Source organism: Leucopleurus acutus, assembly GCF_964270905.1.
Source record: "Leucopleurus acutus genome assembly, chromosome: 13".
In the NCBI taxonomy this organism is placed as follows: Eukaryota; Metazoa; Chordata; class Mammalia; order Artiodactyla; family Delphinidae; genus Leucopleurus; species Leucopleurus acutus.
The window spans coordinates 80,314,799-80,342,773 of NC_139155.1; the positions used below are offsets into that span (position 1 = coordinate 80,314,799).

The 27,975-nt window shown below is 46.9% G+C and overlaps 1 protein-coding gene and 1 pseudogene across 2 annotated transcripts in view; one reads left to right on the plus strand and one right to left on the minus strand.

Moving 5' to 3' along the window:
* Nucleotides 1-27,975, plus strand: part of CCDC60 (coiled-coil domain containing 60) — a gene marked incomplete at both ends in the record, with an annotated part of 162,436 nt that overhangs the window by 84,384 nt on the left and 50,077 nt on the right. The window contains one exon of the mRNA XM_082852610.1: nucleotides 25,259-25,429. Within this exon, the coding sequence (XP_082708736.1) occupies nucleotides 25,259-25,429 (171 nt within the window). The remainder of the gene's footprint in view (nucleotides 1-25,258; nucleotides 25,430-27,975) is intronic.
* LOC309970615 (heterogeneous nuclear ribonucleoprotein A1-like) lies at nucleotides 6,416-7,392 on the minus strand (annotated as a pseudogene). Its single transcript has one exon. The product of its transcript is annotated as a heterogeneous nuclear ribonucleoprotein A1-like (transcript).

The following is a 27,975-nucleotide window of genomic DNA, read 5'->3' on the forward strand; positions in this document are numbered from 1 at the left end:
ACCCCGCACAACAGCCATCTAGCTCCACAGTCTTTGTTACCGTCACCTCCTCCAGACCTCTCAACAGCTTGAGATGTTGCACCAGCCCGTGCAGCGCCTCCCGCGGGTGTCTGGTCCCGTCTTCCCCGCTGAGAGTGCTGACAGCTGCACTTTCCGCAACCTACCAGGGCCACTCACTACTGCACCTACTGCCGGAGGCGGGATGGGTGGCTTGCTGGCCCGTGTTTAGCACCCCACTCTTCAGTGGGGGAAAAAATCTTGATATGTTGTATTTACTCATTTTTGTGGTGTAAATACTCCCACCATAGCCAGCCGCGAGCTACTGATGTGATGGCACTGAATGTGCGGCTGGGAAGAGATGTCCACAGTCCACGCTCACAAGCTGGTGTGGCTGGGCTCAGCACGCCGCCGCTGGATCAGGTCCTCATTGCCAGGTGGATGGTGGTGAATCCAGCTCCAAAATTCCATCTTTTTTTTGTAGATTATATTCCATTATAGGCTATTACAAGATATTGGGTAAAATTCCCTGTGCTATACAGTAAATCCTTGCTGTTTATCTACTTTATGTATAGTAGTGTGTATCTGTTAATCCCATGTGCCTAATTTGTCCCTCCCTCCCCTCCCATTCCCCTTTGGTAACCCTAAGTTTGTTTTCTGTGTCTGTGAGTCTGTTTCTGTTTTGTATGTAGATTCATTTGTAGTATTTGTTAGATTCCACATATGTGATATCATATAGTATTTTCTTTCTCTGTCTGACTTATTTCACTAAGCATAATATTCTCTAGGCCCATCCATGTTGCTGCAAATGGTAATATTCCATTCTTTTTTACGGCTGAGTAATATTCCATTGTATATATGTACCACATCTTTTTAAGCCAATCCATTAATGAGCACTTGGGTTGCTTCTGTGTCTTGGCTGTTGTAACTAGTGTTGTTGTGAACATTGGGGTGAATGTGTCTTTTCAAATTAGAGTTTTCATTTTTTCCAGATACATACCCAGTAGTGGAATTGCTGGGTCATATGGTAGATCTATTTTTAGTTTTTTAAGGAACCTTCGTACTGTTTCTTATAGTGGCTGCACCAATTTACATTGCCACCAACAGTGGAGGAGGGTTTCCTTTTCTCCACACCCTCTCCACCATTTATTATTTGTAGACTTTTTGATGATGGCCATTCTGACCAGTGTGAGGCGATACCTCATTCTGGTTTTCATTTGCATTTTTATAATTATTAGTGATGTTGAATATTTTATGTGCCTGTTGACCATCCGGATGTATTCTTTGGAGAAATGTCTATTTAGGTCTTCTGCCCATTTCTGATTGGGTTATTTGCTTTTTTGATACTGAGTTGTATGAGCTGTTTGTATATTTTGGATATTAACCCCTTGTCAGTGGTGTTGTTTGCAAATCTTTTCTCCCGTTCTGCAAGTTGTCCATTTGTTTTGTTGATGGTTTTCTTTGCTGTGCAGAAGCTTACAGGTTTGATTGGGTCCCATTTGTTTAGTTTTGCTTTTGTTTCTATTGCCTTGGGAGACTGATCCAAAACCCCATTTTGGAATCTACTTCTGAAGTCACTCTTGCACCTAACTGCTGTAGGTCAGTTTCCCTGGGACAGACTCTGAGATGGAGATTTTCGTCCAAGTTGTTCATTGGGAAGTGCTCTTAGGAGCAACACCTGTAAGCAAGTAAGGGCAGCAGGATGGGCAGAGGGAGAAGCTGAGCTAAGAAGCAATCCCAGTGCAAACTTCAGATGATCCCGCAGGGAGCTCTGGAGCTGGGACGGCCATTCTGAGATATCCCAGCTTTAGAGGCGAGAGGACCAGACCTTTGTTCTTGGAGGAACCAGTCGCTGAATGCAGGTTTCCTCTAAGGAGGGGCATACCCTTTATTGAAGCAGCTCCTTTTATTTGATGACAGATCCCGGGAAAGCACTCAGCTATGAGCCCTCAGCAGACACCAGCACCTGGAGAAATGGGGGCCTCTGTCTAGAAGGGGGATTCTGGGTGGCCTACCCCAGCATCCCCTGGAATATGTGTCCAGAAATAAAAGCTTGAATAACAAGAAGAGAGAGGTTATGAAAACACAGCTGAACTGACAATGGAACGTTTTGTCCTCATGCGCAGCCATCCTAAATTAACATCCCACAGATGTGGTAGCGTTGACTACCACAGTCAGTTTGGGAATTGATCATCTAGTCTAAGGCCCCCATGTCCCAGGTGAGGAAACCATAGCCCAGAGAGAGGAATTGCCTTGTCCAAGATCACAGGATGTGTTAATAGCAGAGCTGGAACTCACATCTACTCTAGGGCCTTTGTTCCATGTTGTACTTCTTGCTTAATGTGTATAATTTTGCAATTTTGTTTAGTTATTTGAATAATGCCCATTTCCACCACTAGATTAAAGGCTCCCTAACAACCGGGGCCATATCTCTTTCTCCAGAGTCTGGAATGTACTTGGTGTTTATAAATACTTTTGTTGAATGAATGAATGCATGTTTCAGAATCCCTCTGGCTTTCTTTTTAGGCATCAGTCTGAGGGGACAGGGGGAATGGAAGGTGGCGGGATGCATCCTGAAAAGATCAGGGGCCCAGGCTGAGCCACGAGGAAACCTAGCTCAGAGCAGTAAGCACAGACCCGTCATGTGAGTCCATGCAGGCTTTGAGCCAGACTGCTGGGGTTCAAATCCCAGCTCTGTGGCTTACAAGCCACATGGTGGAGAACAGCCTTCCTAATTTCTCTGATTCCCCAGAGTAGAGACTGCAAAAATACTTTCTTCCTCTCTCAGGGATCTTGTGAGGATTAAATGAGTTAATAAAGCACTTAGAACAGTGCCTGACACATGGTAAATACTTGATAAATGGTAGCTGCGTGTGTTACATCCTTCATGTTCCCCAAGTGCCTGTAGCTATTGTGCAGTATGATTATGATCCCATGGATTTCTCCCTGTCCCCAGTCATGGGGCTACAGGCAGAGCTCAGCACGAGATCCAGCATGTCACACCCGATCCCAGATTCTGAATCTCAAAGGTCCGTCTTTAAGGGACCATTGGAGCAAATCTGATAGCAGGTAGGAGCGGGGAGTGAGGATGGATAGTTTGTAAGTGGAGGCTGTGCGAATGCAGCTGTTAGTGCTGGATTTTCATATTAATTTGAAATCTCTTCCTATTGGGATTGTTCAACAAGCCATTATTCTAATGGATGTCACCACAGACTGTACAATAAAGCACTAACCCACCACTTAGCGCAAATGCTGCCTGCATTAAGCCCTGTAATTTTTTTGAACTTTTTATTGAAATATAACATAATACAGGAAAGTGCACAAATCATTAAGCCTACAGCTCAATAAATTTTCACAAGATGAACACACCCCTGGAAGCCACACCCCATCAAGAAAAGGAACATTACCAGGCCCCTCAGAAACCTCCTTGCGGCCCTTCCAGTCACTGTCGCACCCCAGGCCCCTCAGAAACCTCCTTGCGGCCCTTCCAGTCACTATCGCACCCCAGGCCCCTCAGAAACCTCCTTGCGGCCCTTCCAGTCACTGTCTCACCCCAAAGAAAATCACTCTTCTAGGACTTCTAGGACTCACACTTCTAGGACTTCTAGGACTTCTAGAATCACACTTCTAGGACTTACATTTAGTGTCTCCTGTTTTGAACGTTGCGTAGGTGAAATTGGACGGTTGGCACTCTTATCGTATCTGTTTGTTTGTTTGTTTTCCATTGGACATTGTGTTTCTGAGATTTATCCACACTGCCTCGCAGAGTTGGGGTTTGTAATCCTTCAGGTTCTGGGCAGTTTCCATTGTGTGAAGGTAGCATAACATACTCGTTCTGGGATCGATGGGCGTTTGGGTGGTTTCCGCTTTAGGGCTATTAGGAAGAGAGCAGCTGTGAACATTCTTAGGCATGTTGTTGGCTGAACGTGTGTATGCGTTTCTGTTGGGAACATACCTAAAAGTGGAAATGTTGGCTCTCAGAGCTGTGTAGGCTCAGCTGTAGTCAATGCTGCCAAACAGTTTCCCGAGCCCTATATTTTAAAGAACTTCTAAAAATACACAAAGAAGATGGTTTAGAAAAACTGGAAAATATGGAGAAGTAGATATTAATAAGTAATAGAACCACACTTAGTTACATCACCTAGGAATCATCCCTGTTCATATTTTGGTATGTCAACTTTTATCAGTATTTTTATATATACATGTGTATTTTTTTACTAAAAAAAAAAATAGAACCATTTTTCATATTCCATTTGGTAACCTGATTTTTTATTTAGCAATAGATTATGAACATCTTCCATGTCAATAAATGCACATCCACAATTTCATTTTTTAAACGTTTTAGTATGAAAATATTCAAGTATCTGTATTTAAACAGAACAATACAATGAACTTCTGTGTACCCATTGCTCAGATCAATGATTATCAACTTATAGTCAATCTTGTTTCATTTACACATCATCCTCCCCTATTATTTTGAAGCGTTTATCATTTTATCCGTAAATATTCAAACAACTATCTAGGAGAAGGACTAGAGAAGGCTAGAGAAGAAGAGAAGGACTCTTTTTAAAACCATAACCACAGTAATACTATCACATCTAAAACAAATAGCAATGTCTTTAATATCAAATATTCACTCAAATACAACCATCTTTATGGTTGTGTAATATTCCAGTGTAAGAATGTAGCACAATTTATCTAACCAATTTCCTATCATTGGACTTCTTGGTTGTTTTTGATTTGTTCTCCTGTTATATAAACAGTGCTTAGATGGACATCTTCGGAGTCACATCATTCTAATACTCTAGTTCCATAAGATAAATTCCTAGGGCATGCAGCTTTAAGGTTCTTGACCCTTAGCTGAAGTCCTCTAGATTTATACTGGGTTTCAGTTGCTGAAAAGAGCTAGTTCATAAATGCTTGAAACAAATGAGCTTTTCCCATAAGAAATGAAAGCAAAGCAAAAAAAAACAAAAAAAAACAACAGGGTGTAAGAGGTTGACAATACCTCAGACATGACTTTTTGCCCTTTTCACCTTAGCATAGTCATCAGAAGCAAAAGAGCAGTTTATGGAGAGCAAAATGAAAACAAAAAATGGTCATGAAACAAACCCTCCCCCCAAGTTTACTGGCAATGTCCAACTGACCCATAGGCAGACCCAGTCTGCATCTGCGAGATCATTTCTCTTCCCCAGGATTCTTCACATAAAATCTTTGTCTTACTCAGTACACCCTTTAATCCCAGCCCCTCCACAAGGGATTGTTCTGATGGCTTTCCCTCAGATGAGCCCGTTGCCAAAGACTATAATCCAGTCACCTCTGTCAATGCAAGGGAAAACTTCCATTTGTTCTCTACAGACTATAGCCTTTGACCTCGTCTTCTTCTGGATCTTCTCTGTAATATTAACTGACGCCTTGCAGTTATGATTTCACTTAAAAGTAAAATAAGATAAAATTATATTACAAAGTCAGAAACCTCACAGGTTCACCAAGCCCATCTCCGAGAACCTGTACGGTGCCCAGGAGCAACACTTAGGATGCCAGGCCAAGAAGCAGCCTGCAGCCCACTGTGAGAAAAGTGACGCTCCGTCATTGGTCCAGCCCACGACCCACAGGAGTACAAAGCAATAATAACAATAAGACAGCAGGCAGTTCAAACCCTGTTATTCCAGAATTAATGCCTGTAAGTATATTTCAACAGGCATACATTTCCTCATGGCCCTACTCCAGAAGTGCATAAGAACAAGAATCATCTTTAAAACCAGTTTTCCAGTCACCTACCCCTCCCCTGATCTACTGTATTGACAGGTAGTATATCATGGCTTTTGGAACCGGCCTGAATCCCGGCTCCACCACTGACAAACTGTTTGAATATAGGCAAGCTACCTAATCTCTCTGAATCTCATTGCCCTCCTCTGTAAAATGAGGATACTAATAAAACTTCGTTGTGATGGGTAAGTGAGTTAAGATGCATATGTCTGGCACTTGGATTGCATGTGTTAAACACAAATACAAGAAACACAGTATTCCTGATGGCTGGTGTTTATACCTCATTCCAACTGCTTGACCATGCCACTGGGATTCTGTCCATTCCTTTTTTTTTTTTGAAAAAAGACACGTTTATTCAGCATCATGATCAGACTATTACATTTAGCAATCAACAGCATGGGCGCAAAAAAAAACAAAACTACATTAAAACCCTTTGTTGGAATGCTTTACACTTTCCACAGAACAGAAACTAAAATAACCTGTTATACACTTAGTCACAAATATAGTTTTTTTTGCCCGTACACATGAGTATTGTCTAAAACATGTCTTCTTTGTAGCAGCCAGGCCCTGCCAGCGCTGTGCTTGGCTGCGTTCACAAATCCGTTGTAAACTGCAGCTTCCCTGTCACTTCTCTGGCTCTCCTCTCCTGCTAAGCTTTGTTTCCTGGCAGTAATCGAAACCTTCTGCCACGGCCGTAGCTACTGCTGCTGCTGGAACCGCCATAGTCACCTTGGTTTCGGGGTTTGGCAAAGTATTGGTCTCCACCACCATAGGGGCCAGAACTTCTGCCTCCAAAGTTTCCTCCTTTCATGGGTCCAAAATTTGAAGATTGATTGTTGTAACTGCCAAAATCGTTGTAGCTTCCATCACCTCCAAAATGGCTTCCATCGTTACCAAATCCATTATAGCCATTTCCACTGCCACCATAGCCACCGCCACCGCGGCTGCCACCAAAGCCACCTCGGCCGCTGAAGTCTCCTCCATGACCAAAGTTGTCACTCCCACCAAAACCCCCTCCATGACCACCACCAAAGCTTCCAGAACCACTTCGACCCCTTTGGCTGGATGAGGCACTAGCCATCTCTCGCTTAGATAGGGCTTTCCTGACTTCACAGTTGTGGCCATTCACAGTGTGCTATTTCTGAATGACAGTCTTGTCTACGGAGTCGTGGTCATCAAAGGTTACGAAAGCAAAGCCTCTCTTTTTTGCCACTGCCTCGGTCAGTCACGATTTCAATCACTTCAGTTTTCCCAGACTGTTCAAAATAATCTCTTAGGTGATGTTTGTCAGTGTCTTCTTTAATGCCACCAGCAAAAATCTTTTTCACAGTTAAGCGGGCACCAGATCTTTGAGAATCTTCCCTTGAGACGGCCCTCTTTGGTTCCACAGCTCTCCCATCCACCTCGTGTGGCCTTGCATCCACGTCCTCCACAGTGGCGTATGTGACAAACCCCGAAGCCCCTGGAGTGCCTGGTGTTTGGATCACTCAACACCACACAGTCTGTGAGCGCTCCCCACTGCTCACAATGGCTCCTCAGACTGTCGTCGGTTGTTTCAAAGTTCAAACCTCCGATGAAGAGCTTCCACAGCTGTTCGGGCTCTTTGGGTGACTCTGACTTAGACATGATGGCAGTGGAGACGGGGGGAGACGTCAACGATGCTTACTTGGCGGCGTCCACGGGCAGAAGAGCTGTCCGTTCTTTAGGAGAGATTTTCTTATCACCTGTGCGGGGACCCGGAGTTTTCTCATTCCTATCTGATTGGAAGGAAAGTCAAATTCTGGAGAGCATACAACTAAGAAGCTTAGGGTGCTGTAGTTTGTCCTTTGCCTTGAGAGACAAAGAGCTAGATAATTTTCAGACATTGTTTTTAAGATTAAATTAGTACACAGAAAGCATTTAGAATATGAGCAGCTGCATCATAAGGACCATCTCTTTTTTAGCATAGAGAGGCTACAAATTTAAGTCACACTTCTTATATTTTTCCTGCTAGCCATAGGAGCCATCACATGAATTTTTCACAGGAAGTCAAGTGTCTCCCTCTAGGAGCTTCACCTCCCCCTTGAAATGTCTAATGAATAGCTTTATTGGTTACCTTTCACACCCAGAGATGGAGGGAGAAAATTGGTGCTGTGTCCTCCATTGCCCCTCACTGCCACAACGTGTCGCTGTCGAGAACAGGTCCACGAAGCTCTTAGAGACCGTACTAGCCGTTCTTCCTGACGTCTCACTGATCCACACCATCACAGCTCTCAAATCCCATAGTGTTTGATTAGGAACCTTCCCCCAGACAATCAGGGCTACCTGCATGTGAGAGGTTACCTTTAGGGGCTCCAAGATGCCTTTTCCCTGATCAATCTGAGGGAAGCCACCCTAGTGTATAACCGTAGAGGTTTTCTGGGCTTTTTCTTGTTGAAAAACGTACAGAGAGACGCGCACAATTTCTTTTTTCCTATTGAGCAGCCCAGATACGTCACATAAATCATTTCAATAGATGGACAGTAATGTGGAATGAGACATTTCCCCAAAGTCAAACCTCATCACAGCAGAACACTGCCATCTCCCTTGGGATTAGAAGGACCCCCCCCCCCCCCCTTACAAACTTACTTACCTGGACTTTATCTCCCCAAAGTTTCCCATGGAAATGAGAACAAAGCAGGAATGCTTGCAGAAGCACTTTTCTGCCCTGAACTTCAAGAAAATGCAGGACAGTCAGATCAAACAGGCTGAGAAGTGCCGAGAATGATGTTTCAGCAAGTTCCCTTAGGTTGCATATGAGGCAGACAGACGGAGTTTTGAGGGTCAGGAAATTCTGACTGTTTTGGCGCTGCTCTGTCAGGCCCATGGGTACCATTTAAGGAAAACGCATGTCCTGGCCCTTCAGCACATCTGACTGTGTGTTTAGCTTTAGGAGTCGTTCTGGGTCAGATTAGCTCCAAACAAGAGTTTCCTGGCAGAATGTGTGTGCAAAGTAAAAGAAACCAACTAGAACATTGCTTTGCAAGACAATCTTTAAATCAGAAGAGCTTATTCGGGAATCCATTAAATAAAGCCAAATCCAAACAACTAGTGAAGGCAAGAATCTGAATCTCCATCCCTGCCCTGAAACAGCCCCAAATGCACATTAGCTGAAAAGCACCCTTTAGATCCGGTGAACTTTCCCTGAAGGTCTCCTACCACCCATGCAAGGACGGGGGTGGGGAAAGGCGTGGTGTATGTTCAGAACAGGGCTGCCCCTCTGCACAGTTCCAGGGGCTACCATCTGCAATGTATGTTTCAGGGTGAATGGCACCCCCCAAAAGCTCAGTGTGTAGAATACAGTGTTAATAGTGGCCCTGGGGTTGTACCATTGAACAGCACTTTATTGATAGTTATACAAAGATAAAAATAAGAGCTTCAAGAGCTCTCAGACCCTGGGGCCTGGGAGCGGGGAAGTGTTGGAGAAGGGATCCCAGGCCAGATTATTGGTAAGAGTGTCTATGGTGTTTTGCAGACTAGATACCGCCTTAAAAAGAGTGTGTTTGGACTCATTTACCTTTTCCCTGCAATACCTCTGTGGTTCTTTGAGTTTACACCCTTAGGAAGTGTTTGGTCTAGAAAAGTGACTAGGAAACGACCAGGTAAAAAGGGTATAGAGTTGGGGGAGGGATCCCTGGCAGGGAAAACAACACGATCGCAGCCAGGACGGGACCTGGAAGGTTGGGTGACTGTAGACACCTTTTGCTAAGTTCCTGCTCTGTCTCAGACACTGGGCTAGGGATTGATGTAAGGTCATCTCAAATGTGAGAGGAAGATGAGAGTTTAATCCTGGGATCAGGTAGTAAACAGAACATCTTTCAAACTGAGGCAGCTCAACAGACCCTGGGTAAATGGGGGCCGGGGTTGGGGGTGTGGGCCGACCGTGGTCCTGAACAGAGGTTTTGCATCTTCCGGCATCTCTCTCAATGTCCCATGACAAGGACAAGCTGTGGCAGACAGCCGCCCCACGTCCAGGAGGCCATCAGAAGCTGCCCCTCCTGGCGGCAGGCAAGACCCAAGTTGTGAATTGAGAAGGGAAGCCTTTCACCACACACCGCCCCCAGCAACTGCACCGCGCCTCAGACCCCTGCAGTTTCCCCTCATAGTGACACTTGGCGAAGAAGCTGTTGTGAATTCCTGAGCAGTTCTTGTTCTCCAGCAGGTAACCCCCACCATCAGTCAAGCAGAAGAACACGGGTCAAGAGCTCACAGGCTTGTGGTCTTGTGCTGATTCCATCGTCTGTTGTCTGTTTCAAAATGATAAGCCGGTGGTTCTCTGGAGATTGCCAGTGTGGTTCTCTGGAGATTGCCAGTGTGCTCCAGAAAAAGCCTATGTTTCTCTGCTGATGCATGTTTTCTGTCCACACTGACTGGTCCATGAACAATCCTTCCATCCCATTTAGTCATTGAGCACAATAGGTAGTAATGGGCATTGTAGGGTGGGGCTTACATTCTTTAAAAAACAAAACAAATACTCAACCAGTTTATCTCAGAACCGAAAACTGATTGCCGAACTGCCTCCTTTTTTCAGGTGGGGTAAGTTTCTGTGTGTTGATGGATGGCAGGAGAGGGCAGTGGTTAGGAAAACTACTATATATAAAATAGATAAGCTTCAAGGATCTATTTTACAGCGCGGGGAAATATAGCCATTATTTTATAATGACTTTAAGTGGAGTATAATCTATAAAACTACTGAGTCATTATGTTATATACCAGAGACTCATATAAAATTGTAAATCAACTATACTTAAAAAAAAGAAAGAAAAAAAAATGTCGGTGACTCCTAGATTCAGACAGACCAGAGTGGAAGTCCTGGCTTTGCCACCTTCTCATTGTGTGACTTTAGGTAGGTGGCTTCATTTCTGTGAACCTCAGTTTCTCTGCCTTTGAAATTGTAGTACCTGCCTTGCAGGGCTCTCGTAGGGATTAAATGAGATAATACGTGTGAGGCCTTGGGGCCCTGCCTGACACTCAGAAAGTGCTCTGTAGGTAATGGCTATCATTAGGGTAATTTTCAAAGCCTAATCCTCCCCAGGGTTTTTGCACTCAAGGATAGGTAGCTTCTTCCACACCCCCTCCAAGTTCTAATTTGCTTCTAAATATGATGGGGTAAATAGACAAAAGGCGGGGTGGGGAAGTGAGGGGAGCAGCAAGAGGCACATTACACTCCTTCACAGGCCGACTTGGCAATCTCCCCTTCCCGACGAGGTTCAGAACGCCTCATCGCAGTTGCCTAGAAACCGGAGCTATGGGGGCTTCTGCTCCCTTCCAGAAGTCGCCCTAATTGGGATGCATATGGCACGGTTTGTTGCCACTTGGCGAGTTTTTATTCTTCCTCTTCCAGAAGGGATGCATACATCTCTCACACAAATGCTGACTCACATTAATTAAAGAGTAGCCCTGGGCCAAGGCACCTTTTAACCACAAAGGAACCAGTGGGGACGGCAGCCTTGCTCAGCGTCCTCTGACAAAATGACCATTTTAGGTTGCTGTCGCTGTGCTTACATTTCAAGATCTTTACAAGGTCTGAGATGGATTTTGGAGGAGGATGGTGTGTGAGAACAAGGGTGTGTGTGTGTGTGTGTGTGTGTGTGTGTGTGTGTGTGTGTGTGTGAATCGTGAGGTCACAAAAGCTTGCAAAGTCCATGAACTTGTGCCATCAGTCAAAGCACAACGTATGCCTATTGTGTAACCTGGTATTAAGGGCTGGATCTGTGTTCCTCTGAGGGGTTTAAGCACCACTTGTGGGCACTGGGCACAAGGTAGGTCAGAGACCACATTACGAGCTAAAGAAATAACTTTCCCGAGAGGCACATGGGGAGCCTGTTTCATTTGATCACTTCTTCCAGAACACCACTATAGTCTAGTTCCCAGATGGAAAAAAAAAATAAATTTCAAAGGCATCCCTTTATCTCTGTCCTATTCGGATGATTCAGCTTCTGCACAGACGGTTCTGTACACCCACTCCACCCAAAGAGAATGCGAACGTGCCACATCAGAGTAGGGTTGCGCCATTGGTACGTGCCCCAAAGGAGGTGTGTATTTAATGCAGATTAGAGATGCAAGAATTTCAAATGGTTAGTTATTCAGGCAACAGATATTTTCTGAGGACTCCCCATGTGCTGGTTCTGGGGGCGCAGAAAATATTTAGAAATTGTCCCTGCCCTCTGGGAGCTCCATCTGGTAGCGGGGGTAGGAGGAGGGCGTGCGTGGACAGAAACAAGTCAACCGGCAGCTGAGGGCAGCACATACCAGAGGTGCCTGCTCCAGCACAGGAAAAGCAGAGGCAACTTCCACGCAGGGTGGGGTTTCTACCTGAGTAAGTTCTAAAAGATGAGCAGAAGTTAGCCAGGTGAAGAAGAAGAAAGGGCATTCCGAGCAGAGGGACAGATGCACGAGATGAGGCAGAGCATGGCTGTGCAGCATGATGGTGTTGCTAGAGCATCAGGGGGCAAGGAGGAGGCTAAGGGGGTGGGACAGGTCCAGCTCGCGCAGAGCCCTGGAGGCTGTACTGGGAAGCCTGGAGATGATGTGCAACGTTGGAAAGGGTTGGAGAGGAAAAGACTTCCAAGATAGGGAGGCCAGTGAAGAGGGAACGGCGGGGGAAAGGCAACGGCAGCCTGATTTCAGGGCATGGCATCCAGGATGGAAAACTTTTGTTACTTAGCCCCTCAGAAGTGTACAGCCCTGAGACAAAGCAGGGTGGAGCCAGACCAGGTGGTGGGGAGCTGCGAGGACAGCGGAGTGGTGCACTCTTCCTAGGATGTGCAACTTCACGTTTCAGAAGCTGACTCTGTTGCCTGGTGGAGGACCAAAACATCAGGGGAGCAGTGCCAAGAGGCAAGAACATTTGAGTCATTACGTTGCCAAGACTTTTGGACTCCAAACCCCCAGCCAAACACGTCATGCCTTTTTCAATTCCTTGAGTGGTGCCTAAGGTGGCAGAGGGTTTAGCAGAGAGCGCATAGAGATTCACAGAGGTACAGCTTTTTTTGCATCTTAATTTTACTCGTCACCAACTTACCTATGTGTGTACCCAATTGTGCTTTGTTGTACAGATTGTACTCTGACTTTCTAAAAAATGCTTTCACATCTAGTTCCTCATTTTTCATCTTTCACAAGTCAGATAAGATAATACTATCTCAAAAAGACAGATGAGGAAGACAGGCTCAGGTCTGGATACGAGTCCAGACTCCACGGCACCCCATCTGGATGACCTTTGCAAAGTCACCGAACCTCTCTGTGCTTCAGTTTCCTCACTGTGAGATGGGGCCGTAAGACTGCTAATTGCTGCCTTGGAGAATTGTTTTAGAAGTTAGAGAGGTTAGTAACTTTAAAGCCTTTTCATAGTTATTGCCACGTGGTAATTATTGATGTTCTCGTGGTGATGGCAGCCGTGATAGAGGCAGTGGGGTGATGGCTATCCCTAAATCAGTAGGCTAACTATTCTGCCTAAATCACACAGCCAGTTAGTTGTTGGTAGAATTAGAATTAGAACCTGGCTTCCTAACTGACCTTAATGTCCCACTTTCGCCCAAACCCGTCGGCCTCGTGACCATCGCCTGTCCTCAGCCGGTCTCCCAGGCTGGTGTGGGCTCCTTACATTCTTCTTTCCGTCTCTTTCTCCTCCTCTTTTACCTCTTTGTCTTCCTTTCCTGCTTTCTTCATTTTCTTTTTTTTTTTTTTTTGCGGTACGCGGGCCTCTCTCACTGTTGTGGCCTCTCCCGTTGCGGAGCACAGGCTCCGGATGCGCAGGCCCAGCGGCCATGGCTCACGGGCCCAGCCGCTCCGCGGCATGTGGGATCTTCCCGGACCGGGGCACGAACCCACGTCCCCTGCATCGGCAGGCGGACCCTCAACCACTGCGCCACCAGGGAAGCCCCTTCATTTTCTTTAGTGAAGGTCTGAGATAGAGGTTAAATAAAGGAAGAACCCAGAAAAGAAAACCACTTAAAATAATTAGAAGGTCTCTGCATGTCAATTTTTATTCAGCAGAGCAGAGGTTAATTCCCTGGCCCTTTAGCTTAATAAATTTCATTACTTGACATGACAACCAAGCGTTGATCCTACCACCACTACGTACAGTGGATTCACAGACCTTTATGAATTACTGTGTAATGCAGTTGACCGAACCCCAAAATAATTGTGGTCTAATTAGACTGTTCTTGCCGCTACCCTCAGAGGAGAGAAACTCCTAAGCTTGACACGTGAGCCAAGTGCTGCTTCCCAGAAGCCTGTGGAGGCTCGGAGCCAAACGGCTGTCCTGTGTGCAAAGCAAGAGAGTTGTTGTAACAGCAGTCATTTATAGCTTCATGGAGATGATGATGATGATGAAAATAGTGGTTGTTACTATTTATTGAAGATCTCCGCTGTGCCAGGCATCATGCTAACTGCCTCACATATATGGTTTCAACAATATCCTGGGAGGGTATCAATTTATCCCAATGCTACAGATGAGCAACGTGCATCTCAAAGAGGTAAAAATGACTCACCCAAAGTCACAGACATTGAGTGGCAAGGAAGCGATGAGCAGTTAAACCTAGAAGAGCCCTTTTCTAAAACCAGCGCATTTTCCTCATGCAACCCTTTGGAGTCGGGCTACCCGGGTTTAAATTCCAGCTCCACCAGTTACTAACCTCTGGTCAGACTACTCCTTGACCTCTATGAGCCATGCTTTCCTTGACGGCAAAATGAAGAGCACTTCCTTCATAGGGATGGTGTGTGGATGCGAGGAGAGAGCTGCACATCGAGAGCCTAGCTCAGTGCCGCTCAGGTCATCGCTGTGCGCCTCTTCCCACCACCCCAGACAGTACCTGCTTCTCTCCAACTGCAGCCACTCCCCTGGGCCCCCAGCCTTCATTCCTTCCAGGCTCAGACCCTCCTGTTGTGTGTTTCCCAGATGTTCAGGCACCCTCAGGGGAGGTGCTCCCAGACCTACCTCTCGCAGAATAGTTTCATGCTTGAAAGTTTCCTTGCGTCATTTCCCATGATCCAAAGTAACCTCTCCTAATATCTTTCCCTAGTCCACGGCCAGTGATTTAGCCAAGATGATGGCATTTCAAACGTGATAATCATGACAGTTTAGTCAAGGAAAAAAGAGACAGAGACAGAGACTAAGAGAGCTTGTCAGTTGGGGTCTATATTCAGCTGCTTAGCAAACAGAGTCCTGAAATTACCATGACTTAAACAAGGTAAAGGCTTACCTCCCTCACATAAAAGAGGTTTCCCTTCTGGAGGAAGTACCCAGATTCCTTCTATCTTTTAATCCACTATCCTTAGTGTTTGCCTCCACCTGCAAGGTTTCCTCATGCTCACACAATGGCTACTGGCACTGCAGACATTGTAGCTAAGTTCCAGGCAGCAGGAAGGAAGAAGAGGAAAAAGGGACCAAAGGGCATATGCCACCCAGCTGTGTTAACCTCCTTTATAGAGTTTTCCCAGAAGTCCCTCCCAACGATTTCCTCTTATACCTCACTGGCTTGTCCTATCTGCCAGGGCAGCTGGAAAATGTGGTTTTGTTTGTTGTTGTTTTGTTTTGTCGACTTTTTATATAGGTATTTGATGTCCAGGATAATGTGGTCTTTACTAAGGAAGCTCAGGAAATGGCACTTTCTGCCATTGGGAGGAAGGGCGAGAGGTAGGGAAGGAAAACCAGTAAATGCTGACTGCCTGCTCTGTATCAGGCACTGTCTTAAAGGAGTCTGCATTCTAGTGGGAGAAGCAGACAAGGAACTAGGCAATTGCCATATAGTGTGGCGAGTGCAGTGACGGGGAGCACACGGACACGGGGAGCTGTGAGGGCACAGAGGAGGCACTTGACCTAGCCTAGAGCTGGAGGGAAGGAGGGAGTAGCAGTATTGAATGGTCAACAGTTGACAGTTTTTCCAAAGCCTTGGAATCAGCAAGTGAAAAGGGGGAGGAAGTGCTACAGGAAGAGGCAGAATCATAGGATTCTGAGGGGTAGAGAGATACAAATGAATGACTGGATGAGTGGGGTATGTTGCAGGAAGGGGGACCCCTCTCCAGGGCCCGAGAGTCGGCTCTTGTCTAACACTTGGAAATGAATCGTCCGAGGAGACACACGTGCTGACAAAGCAGAAGATTTTATTGAGAAGGGGCGCCCGGGCGGAGAGCAGCAGGGTAAGGGAGCCCAGGAAGACTGCTCTGCCCCGTGGCTCGCAGTCTCGGGTTTTATGGTGATAGGATTAGTTTCTGGGTCAGTCTCTGGCCAATCATTCTGACTCGGGTCCTTCCTGGTGGCGCATGCATCACTCAGCCAAGATGGATTCCAGCGGGGAGGATTCTGGGAGGTTTGTAGGACATATGGACTGGCGTCTCCTTTTGACCTTTCCCGAATTCTTCCGGTGGGTGGTGGCTTGTTAGTTCCGGGTTCCTTACCAGGGCCTCCTGTCGTAAAACAACTCATGCAAATGGTTACTGTGGTGCCTGGCCAGGGTGGGCGGTTTCAGTCAGTGGTTCCCCTAACAGTTAGAGATAAAGCCCAGATCTTAGAGGCACTTACTGCCATGGGAAAAAGTCTGAACTTCATCCTGAGAGCAGTGGGAAGCCACCGAAGGGTTTGGAATACTCTGATGGGAATGAGTCTGCATTTCAGAAAGAGCCCTGTGACAGCCAGGTGGACAATGGATTGAGAAGGAGAAAGACCAGGTAGGAAGCTACTTAGAGTAATAGATGGTTTCTGGCTAGGGTGGTGGCAACAGGAAGTCAGTCTAGTGACATTTAGGAAATAGAGTGGACATCACTTCATTATGAATTAATGAATATGAAGGGGATGAAGGGGACAAAAGCAATCTCTCCATTTTACAGGTGAAATGAATTGTATTTTGCCACTAAGGTCACTTCTGGATAGCAAAGGAAGACTGGCCTGTGGCCAAAGAAAGACTAGGCTGTGCCTTCTTCCGACTCAGACAGCGTCTGCTAGGTGCAGGTGCGCTGTTTGCCCAGACCTCAGAAATGCCACGTGAATTTTGCAAAGGAGCCAGAGAGAATAAAACTGAAGCAGATAAAGCGACTTCTCCCTTGCGAGTCAATTTTGCTGTGTCTTTATCACAGTCTCAGTAGCATCTCTCTTCCATCTGATTAAAAAGAACCCTTGAACTGGGCCTCGTCTTTGGGCTGAGTCATTCAGACAGGAGAGAAATCCATCTGAAACTTTTGATCTGAGAGGTGAAATCCTGACTTGGCGAATCTCCCATTGTTAGGCGTTGCAATTAGCAGATAACCCAGGGAGAGTAAAGAGATGTTCGGATGTGATTTAATAAGAATATAGTTGCAGTTAGCACTCCGAAGATGTTTGCAGTCAATTGGCTGTATACACGATATGCTACCAGAGCAATCTTTTGTGTATGCAGTTGACCTTTATCTCTGGCAATCTTGTCCTGTAAAGACGAGTGAAATCCTCCATTGCAAATCATTGGCCCTCAGGAAATGGCTTTAATTTGCATGCTGACAAAGATATTAACTTGGGGTGGGGGTGGGGTGTCAATAACGCAACATGTCCTTTTGTCTGAGAGGTAGTTCAGAATCTGTGTCCTGCCTACAGTTGACTGAAGTTCAATTACTGTAATAAATGTATTCCAAATTTCATCTCAATTGCATTTGCATTTTAATGAATGATTCTCACCTTCTTGTCCATTTGGCAGCCAGGCACATTTATTAAGTTATTGTATAAACAGGGCATTCTAATGCGGGAATTTAAATGCAAAATATTTGCTTGGTGCGTTGGAGCTAGGGCTGGGTTATTAATTTGCCTGTAGGGGTTGCCTGAAAATTCAAGAATCTCAGGATAGTGTTTCAGATCCATCCCTCCGTTACATGGCGTTTGCCCTCTCCTCCTCTGAAATCGATATGTCTGGGTGGGCTGACAAAGCAAGACGTGAGCCAGCCAGATGAAATGGGTTCTCCAAGCCTTCAGCCTCCACAATCTGGGAAGAAACTGATTTATTTGCCATTATTGGAAAACAGTAAAATTTGTTAAGTGAAAATTTCCCATGTAGGCAATTCCCTTCTGTGAGAGCAGGACATCCCTGAAATCGGATATTGCCAGGAGTGTTTGTTCATTTTAATGTCATGCTTCCTCCCCCATGGAAGCTCTCCTGGCTTTATAGCCCCATATTTCTTGCAGGCAGAGACAGAAAATGTGAGTGAAAACCAGCTGGATGCAGAGCAATAATACCATTAAAAGTTGTGTTTTCTTGTTTTTAAGTACATCTGGGCTGTTGATTTTTAACAAAGTGATTTGCGGTGGTTAATCCCATGCCCCCCATAATAGAAAGGTGGCACGTGAATTTCTCTCGCTGCCTGTCAACTCTCCAGTACTCGCAGCTTCCTGCAAGGCCCCTGTGAAGAGCTGGGGCTGTCTGTTTTTTTCCATGTTTCCTCTGGGGCCCTGGGGATGGAGCTGCTGATTCAGGTCATGGGAGACTCATGACAAGCAGAGTGCCCTCAGAGAGTGAGAATGGCTGCTACAGCTGTGCTTGAAGAACTTTCTGAGATGAATTGACGGCTAGTGTGTGTCAAAGTTTTATTTCAAACTTGTAGGAAGGGAATTGGGCTTCTAATAAAGCCAGTTCGAAGATTTCTTTCTGGAAAGAGTATCTTTTAACAGAAGGGAGAGGACAGCCAGACCAGTGCAACTCAAACTTACATGTGTATATGAGTCATCTAGGGGTCCTGTTAAAATGCAGATCCTCATTCAGGAGGTGTGAGGGGGGCCCAAGATTCTGCATTTCTAACAAGCTCCTGTATGTTGCTAATGCTGCTGGTCCAGGGACCATACTTCGAGTAACAAGCAGCTGGATAGCATCGCTCACGAGTAGGATGACTAGTAAAGATTAACAGCCTTGTTGCAAGTCTGACAGGCCAGATGTGGGGGTAAATCTAACACCCCAAGAAGGACTCTCAGTGTCATCAGAGAATATCAGAAAATTGCTAGATACTTCTCTGAAGGGGCTGTTAATTACCTTTATGTTCCAGGTTCTGTTCCAGGTCATCCTTTCTCAGGTCTGAGGCAATTTCTTTCCTAATGCCATATTTTATATCTAATAGGCACATTTTTCCCCACATTTTAACATCTCTGAACTGGAGATGCAGTGTACAATCATGTCTTAATCGAACTGGCATGGATTTTTCCTTCGTTGTGGTTCATAAAATAATGTCACCTCTTATAACAAATGATGTATTGGTCAGCGATTTTCACCATAATGCTGTGTAACAAACTATCCTAAAACTCAGTGACTTTCAATAAGTATTTATTCCTTGCTCATGTGTCTGTGGGATAACTGGGGTTTGGCTGATTTAGGTTGAGATTAGCTGGGTTCAGGTCTGTTCCATGCCTTTCTTATTCTTCTGGGTTCAGCGAAATAGTGGGTTTTTTTTCTTGTCATGGACCCAACTGAGCAAGCTTATTTCAAGCTTCTTTTCAGGTCGTATCTACTAACATCCCATTGGCCAAAGAAGTCATATGGTGAAGTCCAAAGTCAGGATGCTGGGAGAACATTCCCCCCCCCCCCGAATGTAGGGGATGGGGGAGGGAGTGAGTATTTGCTGAATGATGACGTGATCTGCCACAGGTGGTGACTTGGATTGGGTAAAACATGCTCTAAAGGAGGAAAGTGTAAGCCACCAGCTTCTCTTCTGTGGGCCTAGCGGTGAACTCTGCACAATAAGAACAGCCCAGAGATGCATGGACTCAAAGCTCTAAAGCTTCCTTCTGAGTATTCTTGTGTTTGCAGCATGCAGATGGAGAGAGAAATTCTGGAATCATCCCTGCTGGCTCCCAACCCTTGCTTTGCTACTTCCCAGCTACTATGACCCTCATCGTTTACTTAACCTCTTCCCTCTATTTTCTCAACTGCAGATCACACCACCCTCTCAGCACTGTTAAGCGAGTTGACAGTAATAATTGTAGTGCCCAGTCATTGAGTCCTAGGTACTAGGCACTACACTAAACTCTTTACACCCACTGTCATTTAATCCTCCCAACAGCCCTTTGAGGCAAGAATCACTTTTTTCCTCATTTGGAGATGAAGAGGCTGTGGTTTAGAGAGGTTTAAAACCTGCCTAAGGGAGTGGCAAAGTAGAGACCCCATCCAAGAGGCTGGCCCCTCCGAGGCTTACCACTGCGTACACTGGCCCTCAGGTCTGAAGGTGCTTGGGAGTGAAACCTGCCCCTTTGGTGTGGCTCAGCTCAGCCCCACTGAGACTATTCTTATTGCCATACTGCGAATGTTTCATTCATCAGCTCACACAGGCTGATGAATGTACAGAGAACACATGTCCCTTAAACGTGAAAACCTACCCGCATGCACTGGTTAAGAGGAAGTGGCTTTGGGTAGAGGAAACTTTCCATTTTATAATCCGCTTCTTCCTCCGTTTGCCTGGCGCAGTTAATTATTTGACTCCCCATCGTTCCTCTTGCCACGTTAGCCGTGGGAGTTTTACATCGCGGAAAGCAGTGAACAGGAGGCCCCGGGTGAGTGGATTTAAAGACGAAGACTGCTCTTCCCTGCAAATAGCTCCCTTCAGGCGAATAGCCTGGTAATCAACAATAATGATGAAGAAAATGGAGGGAACATACAGGGAATTAAATGGGGGTTTGCTAAAATACTAGGCATTTTTAAATGGGCCTCTGCAGTAACAGGGGAGCACTTCACGGTGCACGGAGCGAACACCCCGCAGCCTGAAGTTCCCAGAATAGGCTGGTGGGTCTGACCTGAGGGCCCAGACAACCCCTGCCCCCCCCCCCCACACACACACACCACCACCTCTGTTCATCTCTCGGCCAGGTCTTTCCAGAAGATCTAACCGCTAGGAGTCCGAACACCCCGCAGCCTGAAGTTCCCAGAATAGGCTGGTGGGTCTGACCTGAGGGCCCAGACAACCCCTGCCCACCCCCCCCACCCCCACCCCCACCCCCACACACACCACCACCTCTGTTCATCTCTCGGCCAGGTCTTTCCAGAAGATCTAACCGCTAGGAGTCCGGCTGCCTTGGTTGAAAGGGGCAGCAGTTCTACCAGAAAACTTGCTAGATTCCTCAAATTGCCAACACCAACTCCCCGATGCTTTTCTGTGAGTCAATCAGTAAGACAGGCATTCATCGCTACCCGCATCTAGAGGTTTGTTGCAGACTTCGCTTTTCACAGTGTCGTCCCTATACAGGTCCTTGAAAGAAATCTCTTCTTCTTCCACCAGGAATGGCTAGGCATCACCTGAACAGCTGTTTCAAAATCTCATGGTCATGAGGAATCACATGAGGGATTGTGTTTCCCTCCTTGTGCTGGCCACTAGGATGCTGAGGGCCAAATCTGGGCACTAGCTTATGTGCCGTGGGTTTCGATACTTGTCTTACCTGATACTGTTTTCTTATTTTTTCATGTCTCCTGCCCTTCTCACTTTAAAAATTTTCTGCTCCTAATCCTTTTTGGCATAAGGGCATAAAGAAGTCAAATAAATCTCTTAACAATCTCTTAATTTCTACTTTTGTAGAAGTAAGATAACTTAGAGGCAGAGGTGAAGACTGTGAATTCTTTGAGGATGTGTTCGCCTTTGTAGTGCCAGTGCTTGAACAGAACCGGACACATCATAACTGCCTAGAACAGGGTCTGACACAAAATAGGTGTCCAGCTCAGGGCCTGGGACATAATATTCAGGTTCCTTTTATTTACTGTGGCGTGACCTTCAGCCTGTCACTTATTATAAAATTAATTTAATAAGGATTTCGTTAACCCTTGCAGTCAAAGAAAATAAAGAGTTGGGCTGTTGCATGAGTGTAGGCTCAGATATTTGATCATGCTGTAACAGTTTACTAGGGCTGCTGGAACAAAGTACTACAAACTGGGTAGCTTAAACAACAGAAATTTATTGTCTCACAGTTCCAGAGGCTAGAAGTCCAAGATCAAGGTATCAGAAGGGTTGCTTCCTTCTCGCGTCTGAGAGGGAAAATCTGTTCCATGCCTCTGTCCTAGCTTCTGCTGATTTGCGGGCAATCTTCGGCATTCCTTGGCCTGCAGAAGCATTGCCCTGATCTCTGCCTTCATTTTCACATGGTTTTCTCTCTGCCTATGTGTCTGTGCCCACATTTCCCCTTTTTATAGGGACACCAGTCATATTGGCATAGGGACCCACCCTCCTCCAGTATGACCGAATCTTAACTAATGACATGTGCGGTGACCCCATTTCCAAATAAGGTCGCATTCTGAGGTACTGGGGGTTGAGACTTCACCCTATGAATTTGGCTACGGGGTGGTACACAATTCAGTCCATAACACGTGCGTTTAAGGATCTAGTTGGTTACAGTTTCTGCAGGGAAAGACAAAGGCTTTTGTTCAGTTACACAGTGAAATCAGAGTGCAAAGCCCATCTACTGCCTGGGTCTGCTCCAGGTCCCTGGAACCCCTCCTGCTGTTGTGTGCAGTTATCACACATGAGACTTCTCAGTGCCGGTCCCACCCTCTGCCTCTGAAGACCACGGTCTGTTCTGGGACCTGAGAGGCCTTGCTGACAGCCTTCTACTCCATGTGAGAATCTGGGCAACAGGTAAAGGCGAGCCCCTAACACCGGGCCAGTCAATGACAAGCCACCCAAGTTAGCCAAGGACACCTGGTGGCCTATAGAATCTCCACGTCGAGGACAGGGATTTCCAGGACAAGCTGGTGAGACTCGCCAGTGGAAACATCCTGACCTCCTACAAACCAGCAGACTCTGTAGTCCGACCCCACGGGGGAGTCCACCACCTGGGTTCAGACCCCAGATCTGCTTCTTTCCAGCTTTTCTGACCTCACCTTTCTGGGCCTGTTTCCTCATCTGCAGATGGAAATGATAACAACAGTGCCCACAAGGTCGAGCTGTTGTGAGGATGAATAAGTGAACTCACACACCCAGAAGTGAGGGGCTCGCGGGAGGGCAGACACCCAACTGTTGAGCTGCAGGGCTAAGTTCACCACAGATGTGAAACCACAACATGGCCTCGTTCACTGAAAAAGCCTCTTATCCAGATGACTTGCTGCATCTCAGGAGCACCCTGGGTACGCTTGAGAAGTCTCACTGAGGTCCGATGGCAGAGAGGGACCTCTCCAATTGCTGGGGTTCGGAGCTTGAGGATGTTAGTTGGAGTTATTAGAGATGCGCTTCTTAATGAAAGTGGTAACATCTATTGCTTCCTAGAGTAACACCCAGTCTGGGACATAGCAGTGCTTTTCCTCCTCCCCTCCCCTCCCCTCCCCTCCCCTCCCCTTCCTCCCTCCGTCCCTCCCTCCCTCCGTCCCTCCCTTCCTTCCTTCCTTTTTCAGAGCAGATCCTTTCTGTGAAACAAAAGTCTTAGATAGAAGACCAGTATCTAAATCAGACAAATATAATCTTTCAGGAGCACAAACTGTACTATGTGATGTCACATAACATTTTATTCAATGAAAGCGAAACTTTTCTGGATGAAAAGTTGTACTTGCCCAGGGCCTTTGCACATGCTGTTCCCTTCCTCCAGGCATCTGCATGGTTTACTCCATCACCTCCTGTATGTCTTTCCTCAAATGTCACCTTCTCAGCCAGGCCCTCGCTGACCATCCATTTAAAATGGCACCAATCCACGCCCCACCCCTGTCTCTCACTCTCCCGCGTCCCTGCTTTATGCTCCTCCCTGGAACTTAGCGTGTCACCTACACTTCACGCTGTTTCGTGTCTGTCTCCACCCCCTGGAATAGGCGCTTCACGAGGACAGGAATGTTGTGAGCTGTTTGGTTTGCTGCTGTACTTCAGCACCTAGAGTAGCTCCTGACACACAGCGGGTATTCATTACATTTTTGTTGAATGGTTAATAATGATGCAGCTATGTAGGCAAACACACACATTTGAAATTGGGCGTGAATTAACGCAATGAAGAGTCTGACCCCATTTTTGACGTGTGACCTTTGACAGCGTTTGAGCTGCCCGCCCCCCTCCTCCCCATTCCCTCTGCCCCACATCTGGGCAAAAGCTAATAAGAAACCCAAGGTGCTCCTCGTTTTGGTGCTGGCGGGAAGTTGAGACCACACCCAAACAAGGGACCCCTCACCCCAGCCCCACTCCCAGAAAACCCTAAGCCGGCCCTCCCTTCCCCCCCCCAAGCCGGCCCTCCCTCCCCAGCCCCCCCACCCCCCCCCTCACCCCGCTCGCTCAGCTGATTGCAGACCTGCTTCGGAGCCCAGAAAGCCTCATAATGTGAGTCATGCCATTTCACACCCTTGTGCTGCGTGTGTGACGTCAGTCTTGACCTATGAACCACGTTTTGAGTGAGGAGTCTCTGGGAAGTAACATAACCACGAAAAAACAGCTGCTGTCAGCCCCAGCTCCCAGAACAGCTCTGCATTTGCTTTGTGCCGCATCCAGAAAATCCTCCCCTGTGAAATTAAGGGGTTGCTCCTGGTTACGGTTTTTGTTCTATCAGGTTATCCGGCAACCTCAGGATGCTCTTTTTTTTTTTTTTTTTTTTTGCGGTAAGCGGGCCTCTCACTGTTGTGGCCTCTCCCATTGCCGAGCACAGGCTCCGGACGCGCAGGCTCAGCGGCCATGGCTCACGGGCTCAGCCGCTCTGCGGCATGTGGGATCTTCCCGGACCGGGGCACGAACCCGTGTCCCCTGCATCGGCAGGCGGACTCTCAACCACTGCGCCACAAGGGAAGCCCTCAGGATGCTCTTTGATGAGCGGATTTCAGAAGCTTGAAAGCAAAACCGAAGCACATTTTTGTTTCAAATATGAATTCCACCTCAGATCAATGGCTTGCATCCCTAAACTTAAAAATAAGAGCCCAAATGGACAATCCAGGGCCGGTTCTGTGTGGTCTGGTTCACTGTGTTCCACCAGCATACACGTTCCTTTGGTTTTGCACAATTTGACACATGAGGAACCTGAGAGACTAGTTTGCTGTAACAAGAATATGGGCTGGGCAGATGATGCCTGATCCGTGCCTGCCAGTGACCGGCTGGGATGCACATGTGTCATGTAGCACAGAGACTCAGAAAACGTTACGTGAGCTGAGAAGCGGGGTCTAAATTTAGGAGAAGATTGCTGGTGACCTTCCGGTGACATATGTATAAGAAATTCAAACACCGCATTTCACTGAATCTGAGGCACACCATGAAAAACAAAACAAAATAAAAACGCCGCCAATTAAATTAATTCTCTGGGGTGTGAATTACTCAGTGGACACAGCAGAGGGCCTAGCACATAGTAGGCACTCAATAAATGTTTGTGGAGTGATGGAACTGAAACCAGGAGAGGTTAGATAATTGGTACAAGGTCTTTGGTAAGAGGTGGGTCCGTAATCCAAGCTCAGGTCTCTGTGACTTTGGAATTCTAAAGGCAGGAGGTCTCCTGCTACTGGGCACGAGAGTGCCCTTTAGTGGATTCTCAGTCCCAAGACAGTAAGACATTCCACTGATAGCCAACTCGTCTTCCTCTCTCTTTCTCTTTCTCCAGCATCTTGATCCAGTGGGTGAAGATTGGCCGTGGATACTTCACTATTCTGAGGGAGGAGAGTGCATTGAAAAAGAAGCAACAACAACTTCAGAAACTCAAAGAGGAAGGAAGAAATATATTCCAGCCAGCCAAAAAGATGTCAGATGTCCAGTATGGGGATATTCTTTTGACGTAAGTAGACACCATCACCGTGGCACCAGTGGTCTTGGGAAGGACCACTGTGAAGCAACACTGCCTGGTTGGGTTGAGGGGTGGCAGCTGTCTCACATGGGGAGCCCCTTCTTAGGCTGGTGTCTAATGGCTTCTTTTAGTCTGGCTCAACCTGCCTCGCCAGCCTCACCTCCTGGTATTCAGTGAGGTATCTTCTACTACATATGTCTGTCCTCACATCCAATGCCAAGAGCTACCCAAGAAATCTTGCTGGTCCCCAGGTGTGCCTCTTTCCCTCTCATTCCAAGGCTTGTCCCTACCTCTAGGCATTTTCCTGTGCTGTTCTCTGGGCCTTAAGTACTCTTCCAACTAAAGTTCTAATTATCATTAAAAGCCCAGCTTAAATGCTGCCCTCTCCTGATCCTTCCCAGATTTCAGCCCAACCACCTCCAGAGCCCATTTGGACTCTGAGTTCCCTTAATGTGTTTGCACACTACTTTGTTTTTTTTGTTTGTTTTTGTTTGTTTGTTTTTGGCGGTACGCGGGCCTCTCACTGTTGTGGCCTCTCCCGCTGCGGAGCACAGGCTCCGGACGCGCAGGCCCAGCGGCCATGGCTCAGGGGCCCAGCCGCTCCGTGGCATGTGGGATCTTCCCGGACCGGGGCACGAACCCGCGTCCCCTGCATCGGCAGGCAGACTCTCAACCACTGCGCCACCAGGGAAGCCCCACACTACTTTGTTTTATTCCACATCAGTATCCCTATTCTAGACCTTCTGAAACCCCAGGTCGTAGCTCGGTATCCACCCAAAGCAAGTGGACCAAAAAAAGGCTTGTTGGTCTGTTGAATCAGTAGCCTCCCTCTTTTCCTAAAGGTCTTTCCTCTGGCTGAGAGAGGACCATCAACGGACTGGGCCATCTGAAATGCCCATTCACGTAACAGTAGCAATCATGCTAGTAATCACACACAACACTAATTTATGAGTGTCTACCGCGTGCTTTGTGCACGTCTTTTTGTCAAAATTTCAAAACGTTCCTATGAGATAGGTACTATGATTAGCCCCATTTTAGAGATTAAGAATGAGGCTTAGTCATAATTCCCCCTATGACTAAGGTCATAGTTGGAAAGCACCCCCATGTCCCAAACTGAGTAACACCAGCATTCATGGACTGCTACATTCTGCAGCAACAAACTCCCGGAATACTTAGCTTGTGCAGACCAAACGAGGCACAAATCAGTGATGGAAAGGAGGTGCTGAAGCAGGAAGAGGGGAACTATATATGGTAGAAATGGCCTGCCGTTGCCCTGTTAGAGCAGTGGTCTCAGCCCTGGCTCCACAATTAGAATCACCTGGTGCCCAGGGTGCTTCCCAGACCCATTACATCAGACCCTCTGGGGGTGTTACCCGGGCATAGTACTTTTTTTTTTTTTTTCGGTACGCGGGCCTCTCAGTGTTGTGGCCCCTCCCGTTGCGGACCACAGGCTCCGGACGCGCAGGCTCAGCGGCCATGGCTCACGGGCCCAGCCGATCTGCGGCATGTGGGATCTTCCCGGACCGGGGCACGAACCCGCACCCCCTGCATTGGCAGGCGGACTCTCAACCACTGCGCCACCAGGAAAGCCCCCGGACATAGTACTTTTTAAAGCTCCCCTAGATAATTCCCATATGAAGCCAAGGTTGAGAGTTACTGTGCTAGGGCTGCTTTTAGGAACCCAAATTGACATGTTGCCGGCTAAAGAGGAAATGGAATCCACAGCAGGTAATGCACCATTTCCCATATTCTTCACAACGTTAACGTAAAGAAATATGCATGTGTACGTCTTAAAAACAATGGTCCTACCAGTGGAACCATACAATATGGGACCTTTTTGTGCCTGGCTCCTTTCATTTGCCATAGTTCGTTTGAGGTTCATCCCAAACCGGAAGCAGATTGGTGGTTGCCAGGGGTTGAGGAAGTGGGGGGATGGAGAATGACTGCTTAACGGGTGTGGGGTCTCCTTTGGGGCTGATGAAAATGTTTTGGAACTAGATTTAGGAGATGGTTGTACAGCCATCAAATTCAAATGCCATTGAATCGCACCCTTTAAAACAGTTAATTTTATGTTATGTAAATTTCAACTTAATGGAAAAAAAAAAGGAGGGAGTTCTGGTCTGTGAGGCCCTGGTGTGGGGGGTGAGGGGGCTGGACACTAGTGGTTGGAGGTCTTCTTAAAGCTCAGGGTTCCCGGTGACTGGTGGGAACCCTGAGTGTGAGACCATGAAGGGCTGGTATATTTCTAGTCACCTTTCCCCTGAAAGTCTGGCCCTTGGGGAATCCCAGCTTATTGTAAGAAGGGTCTTCTCTTTGATTCCTCATTTGTGCAGACCATGGACTATGCTTTTTCCTTGCCCTGGGATGCTGTTAGAAGGAAAGTTAACCTTTTCTAAATTGGCAAATGTCCTTAGGACCAAAGCAGCTCCCAGGCCGCCTTACCTCTCTGGTTTCCAGTCTCTCTCTAGTTTTGGCCGAGAGATTCCCACTTCGTTGTTGGCTCTTTGCCACTCTTTTTATTTTATTTTATTTACTTT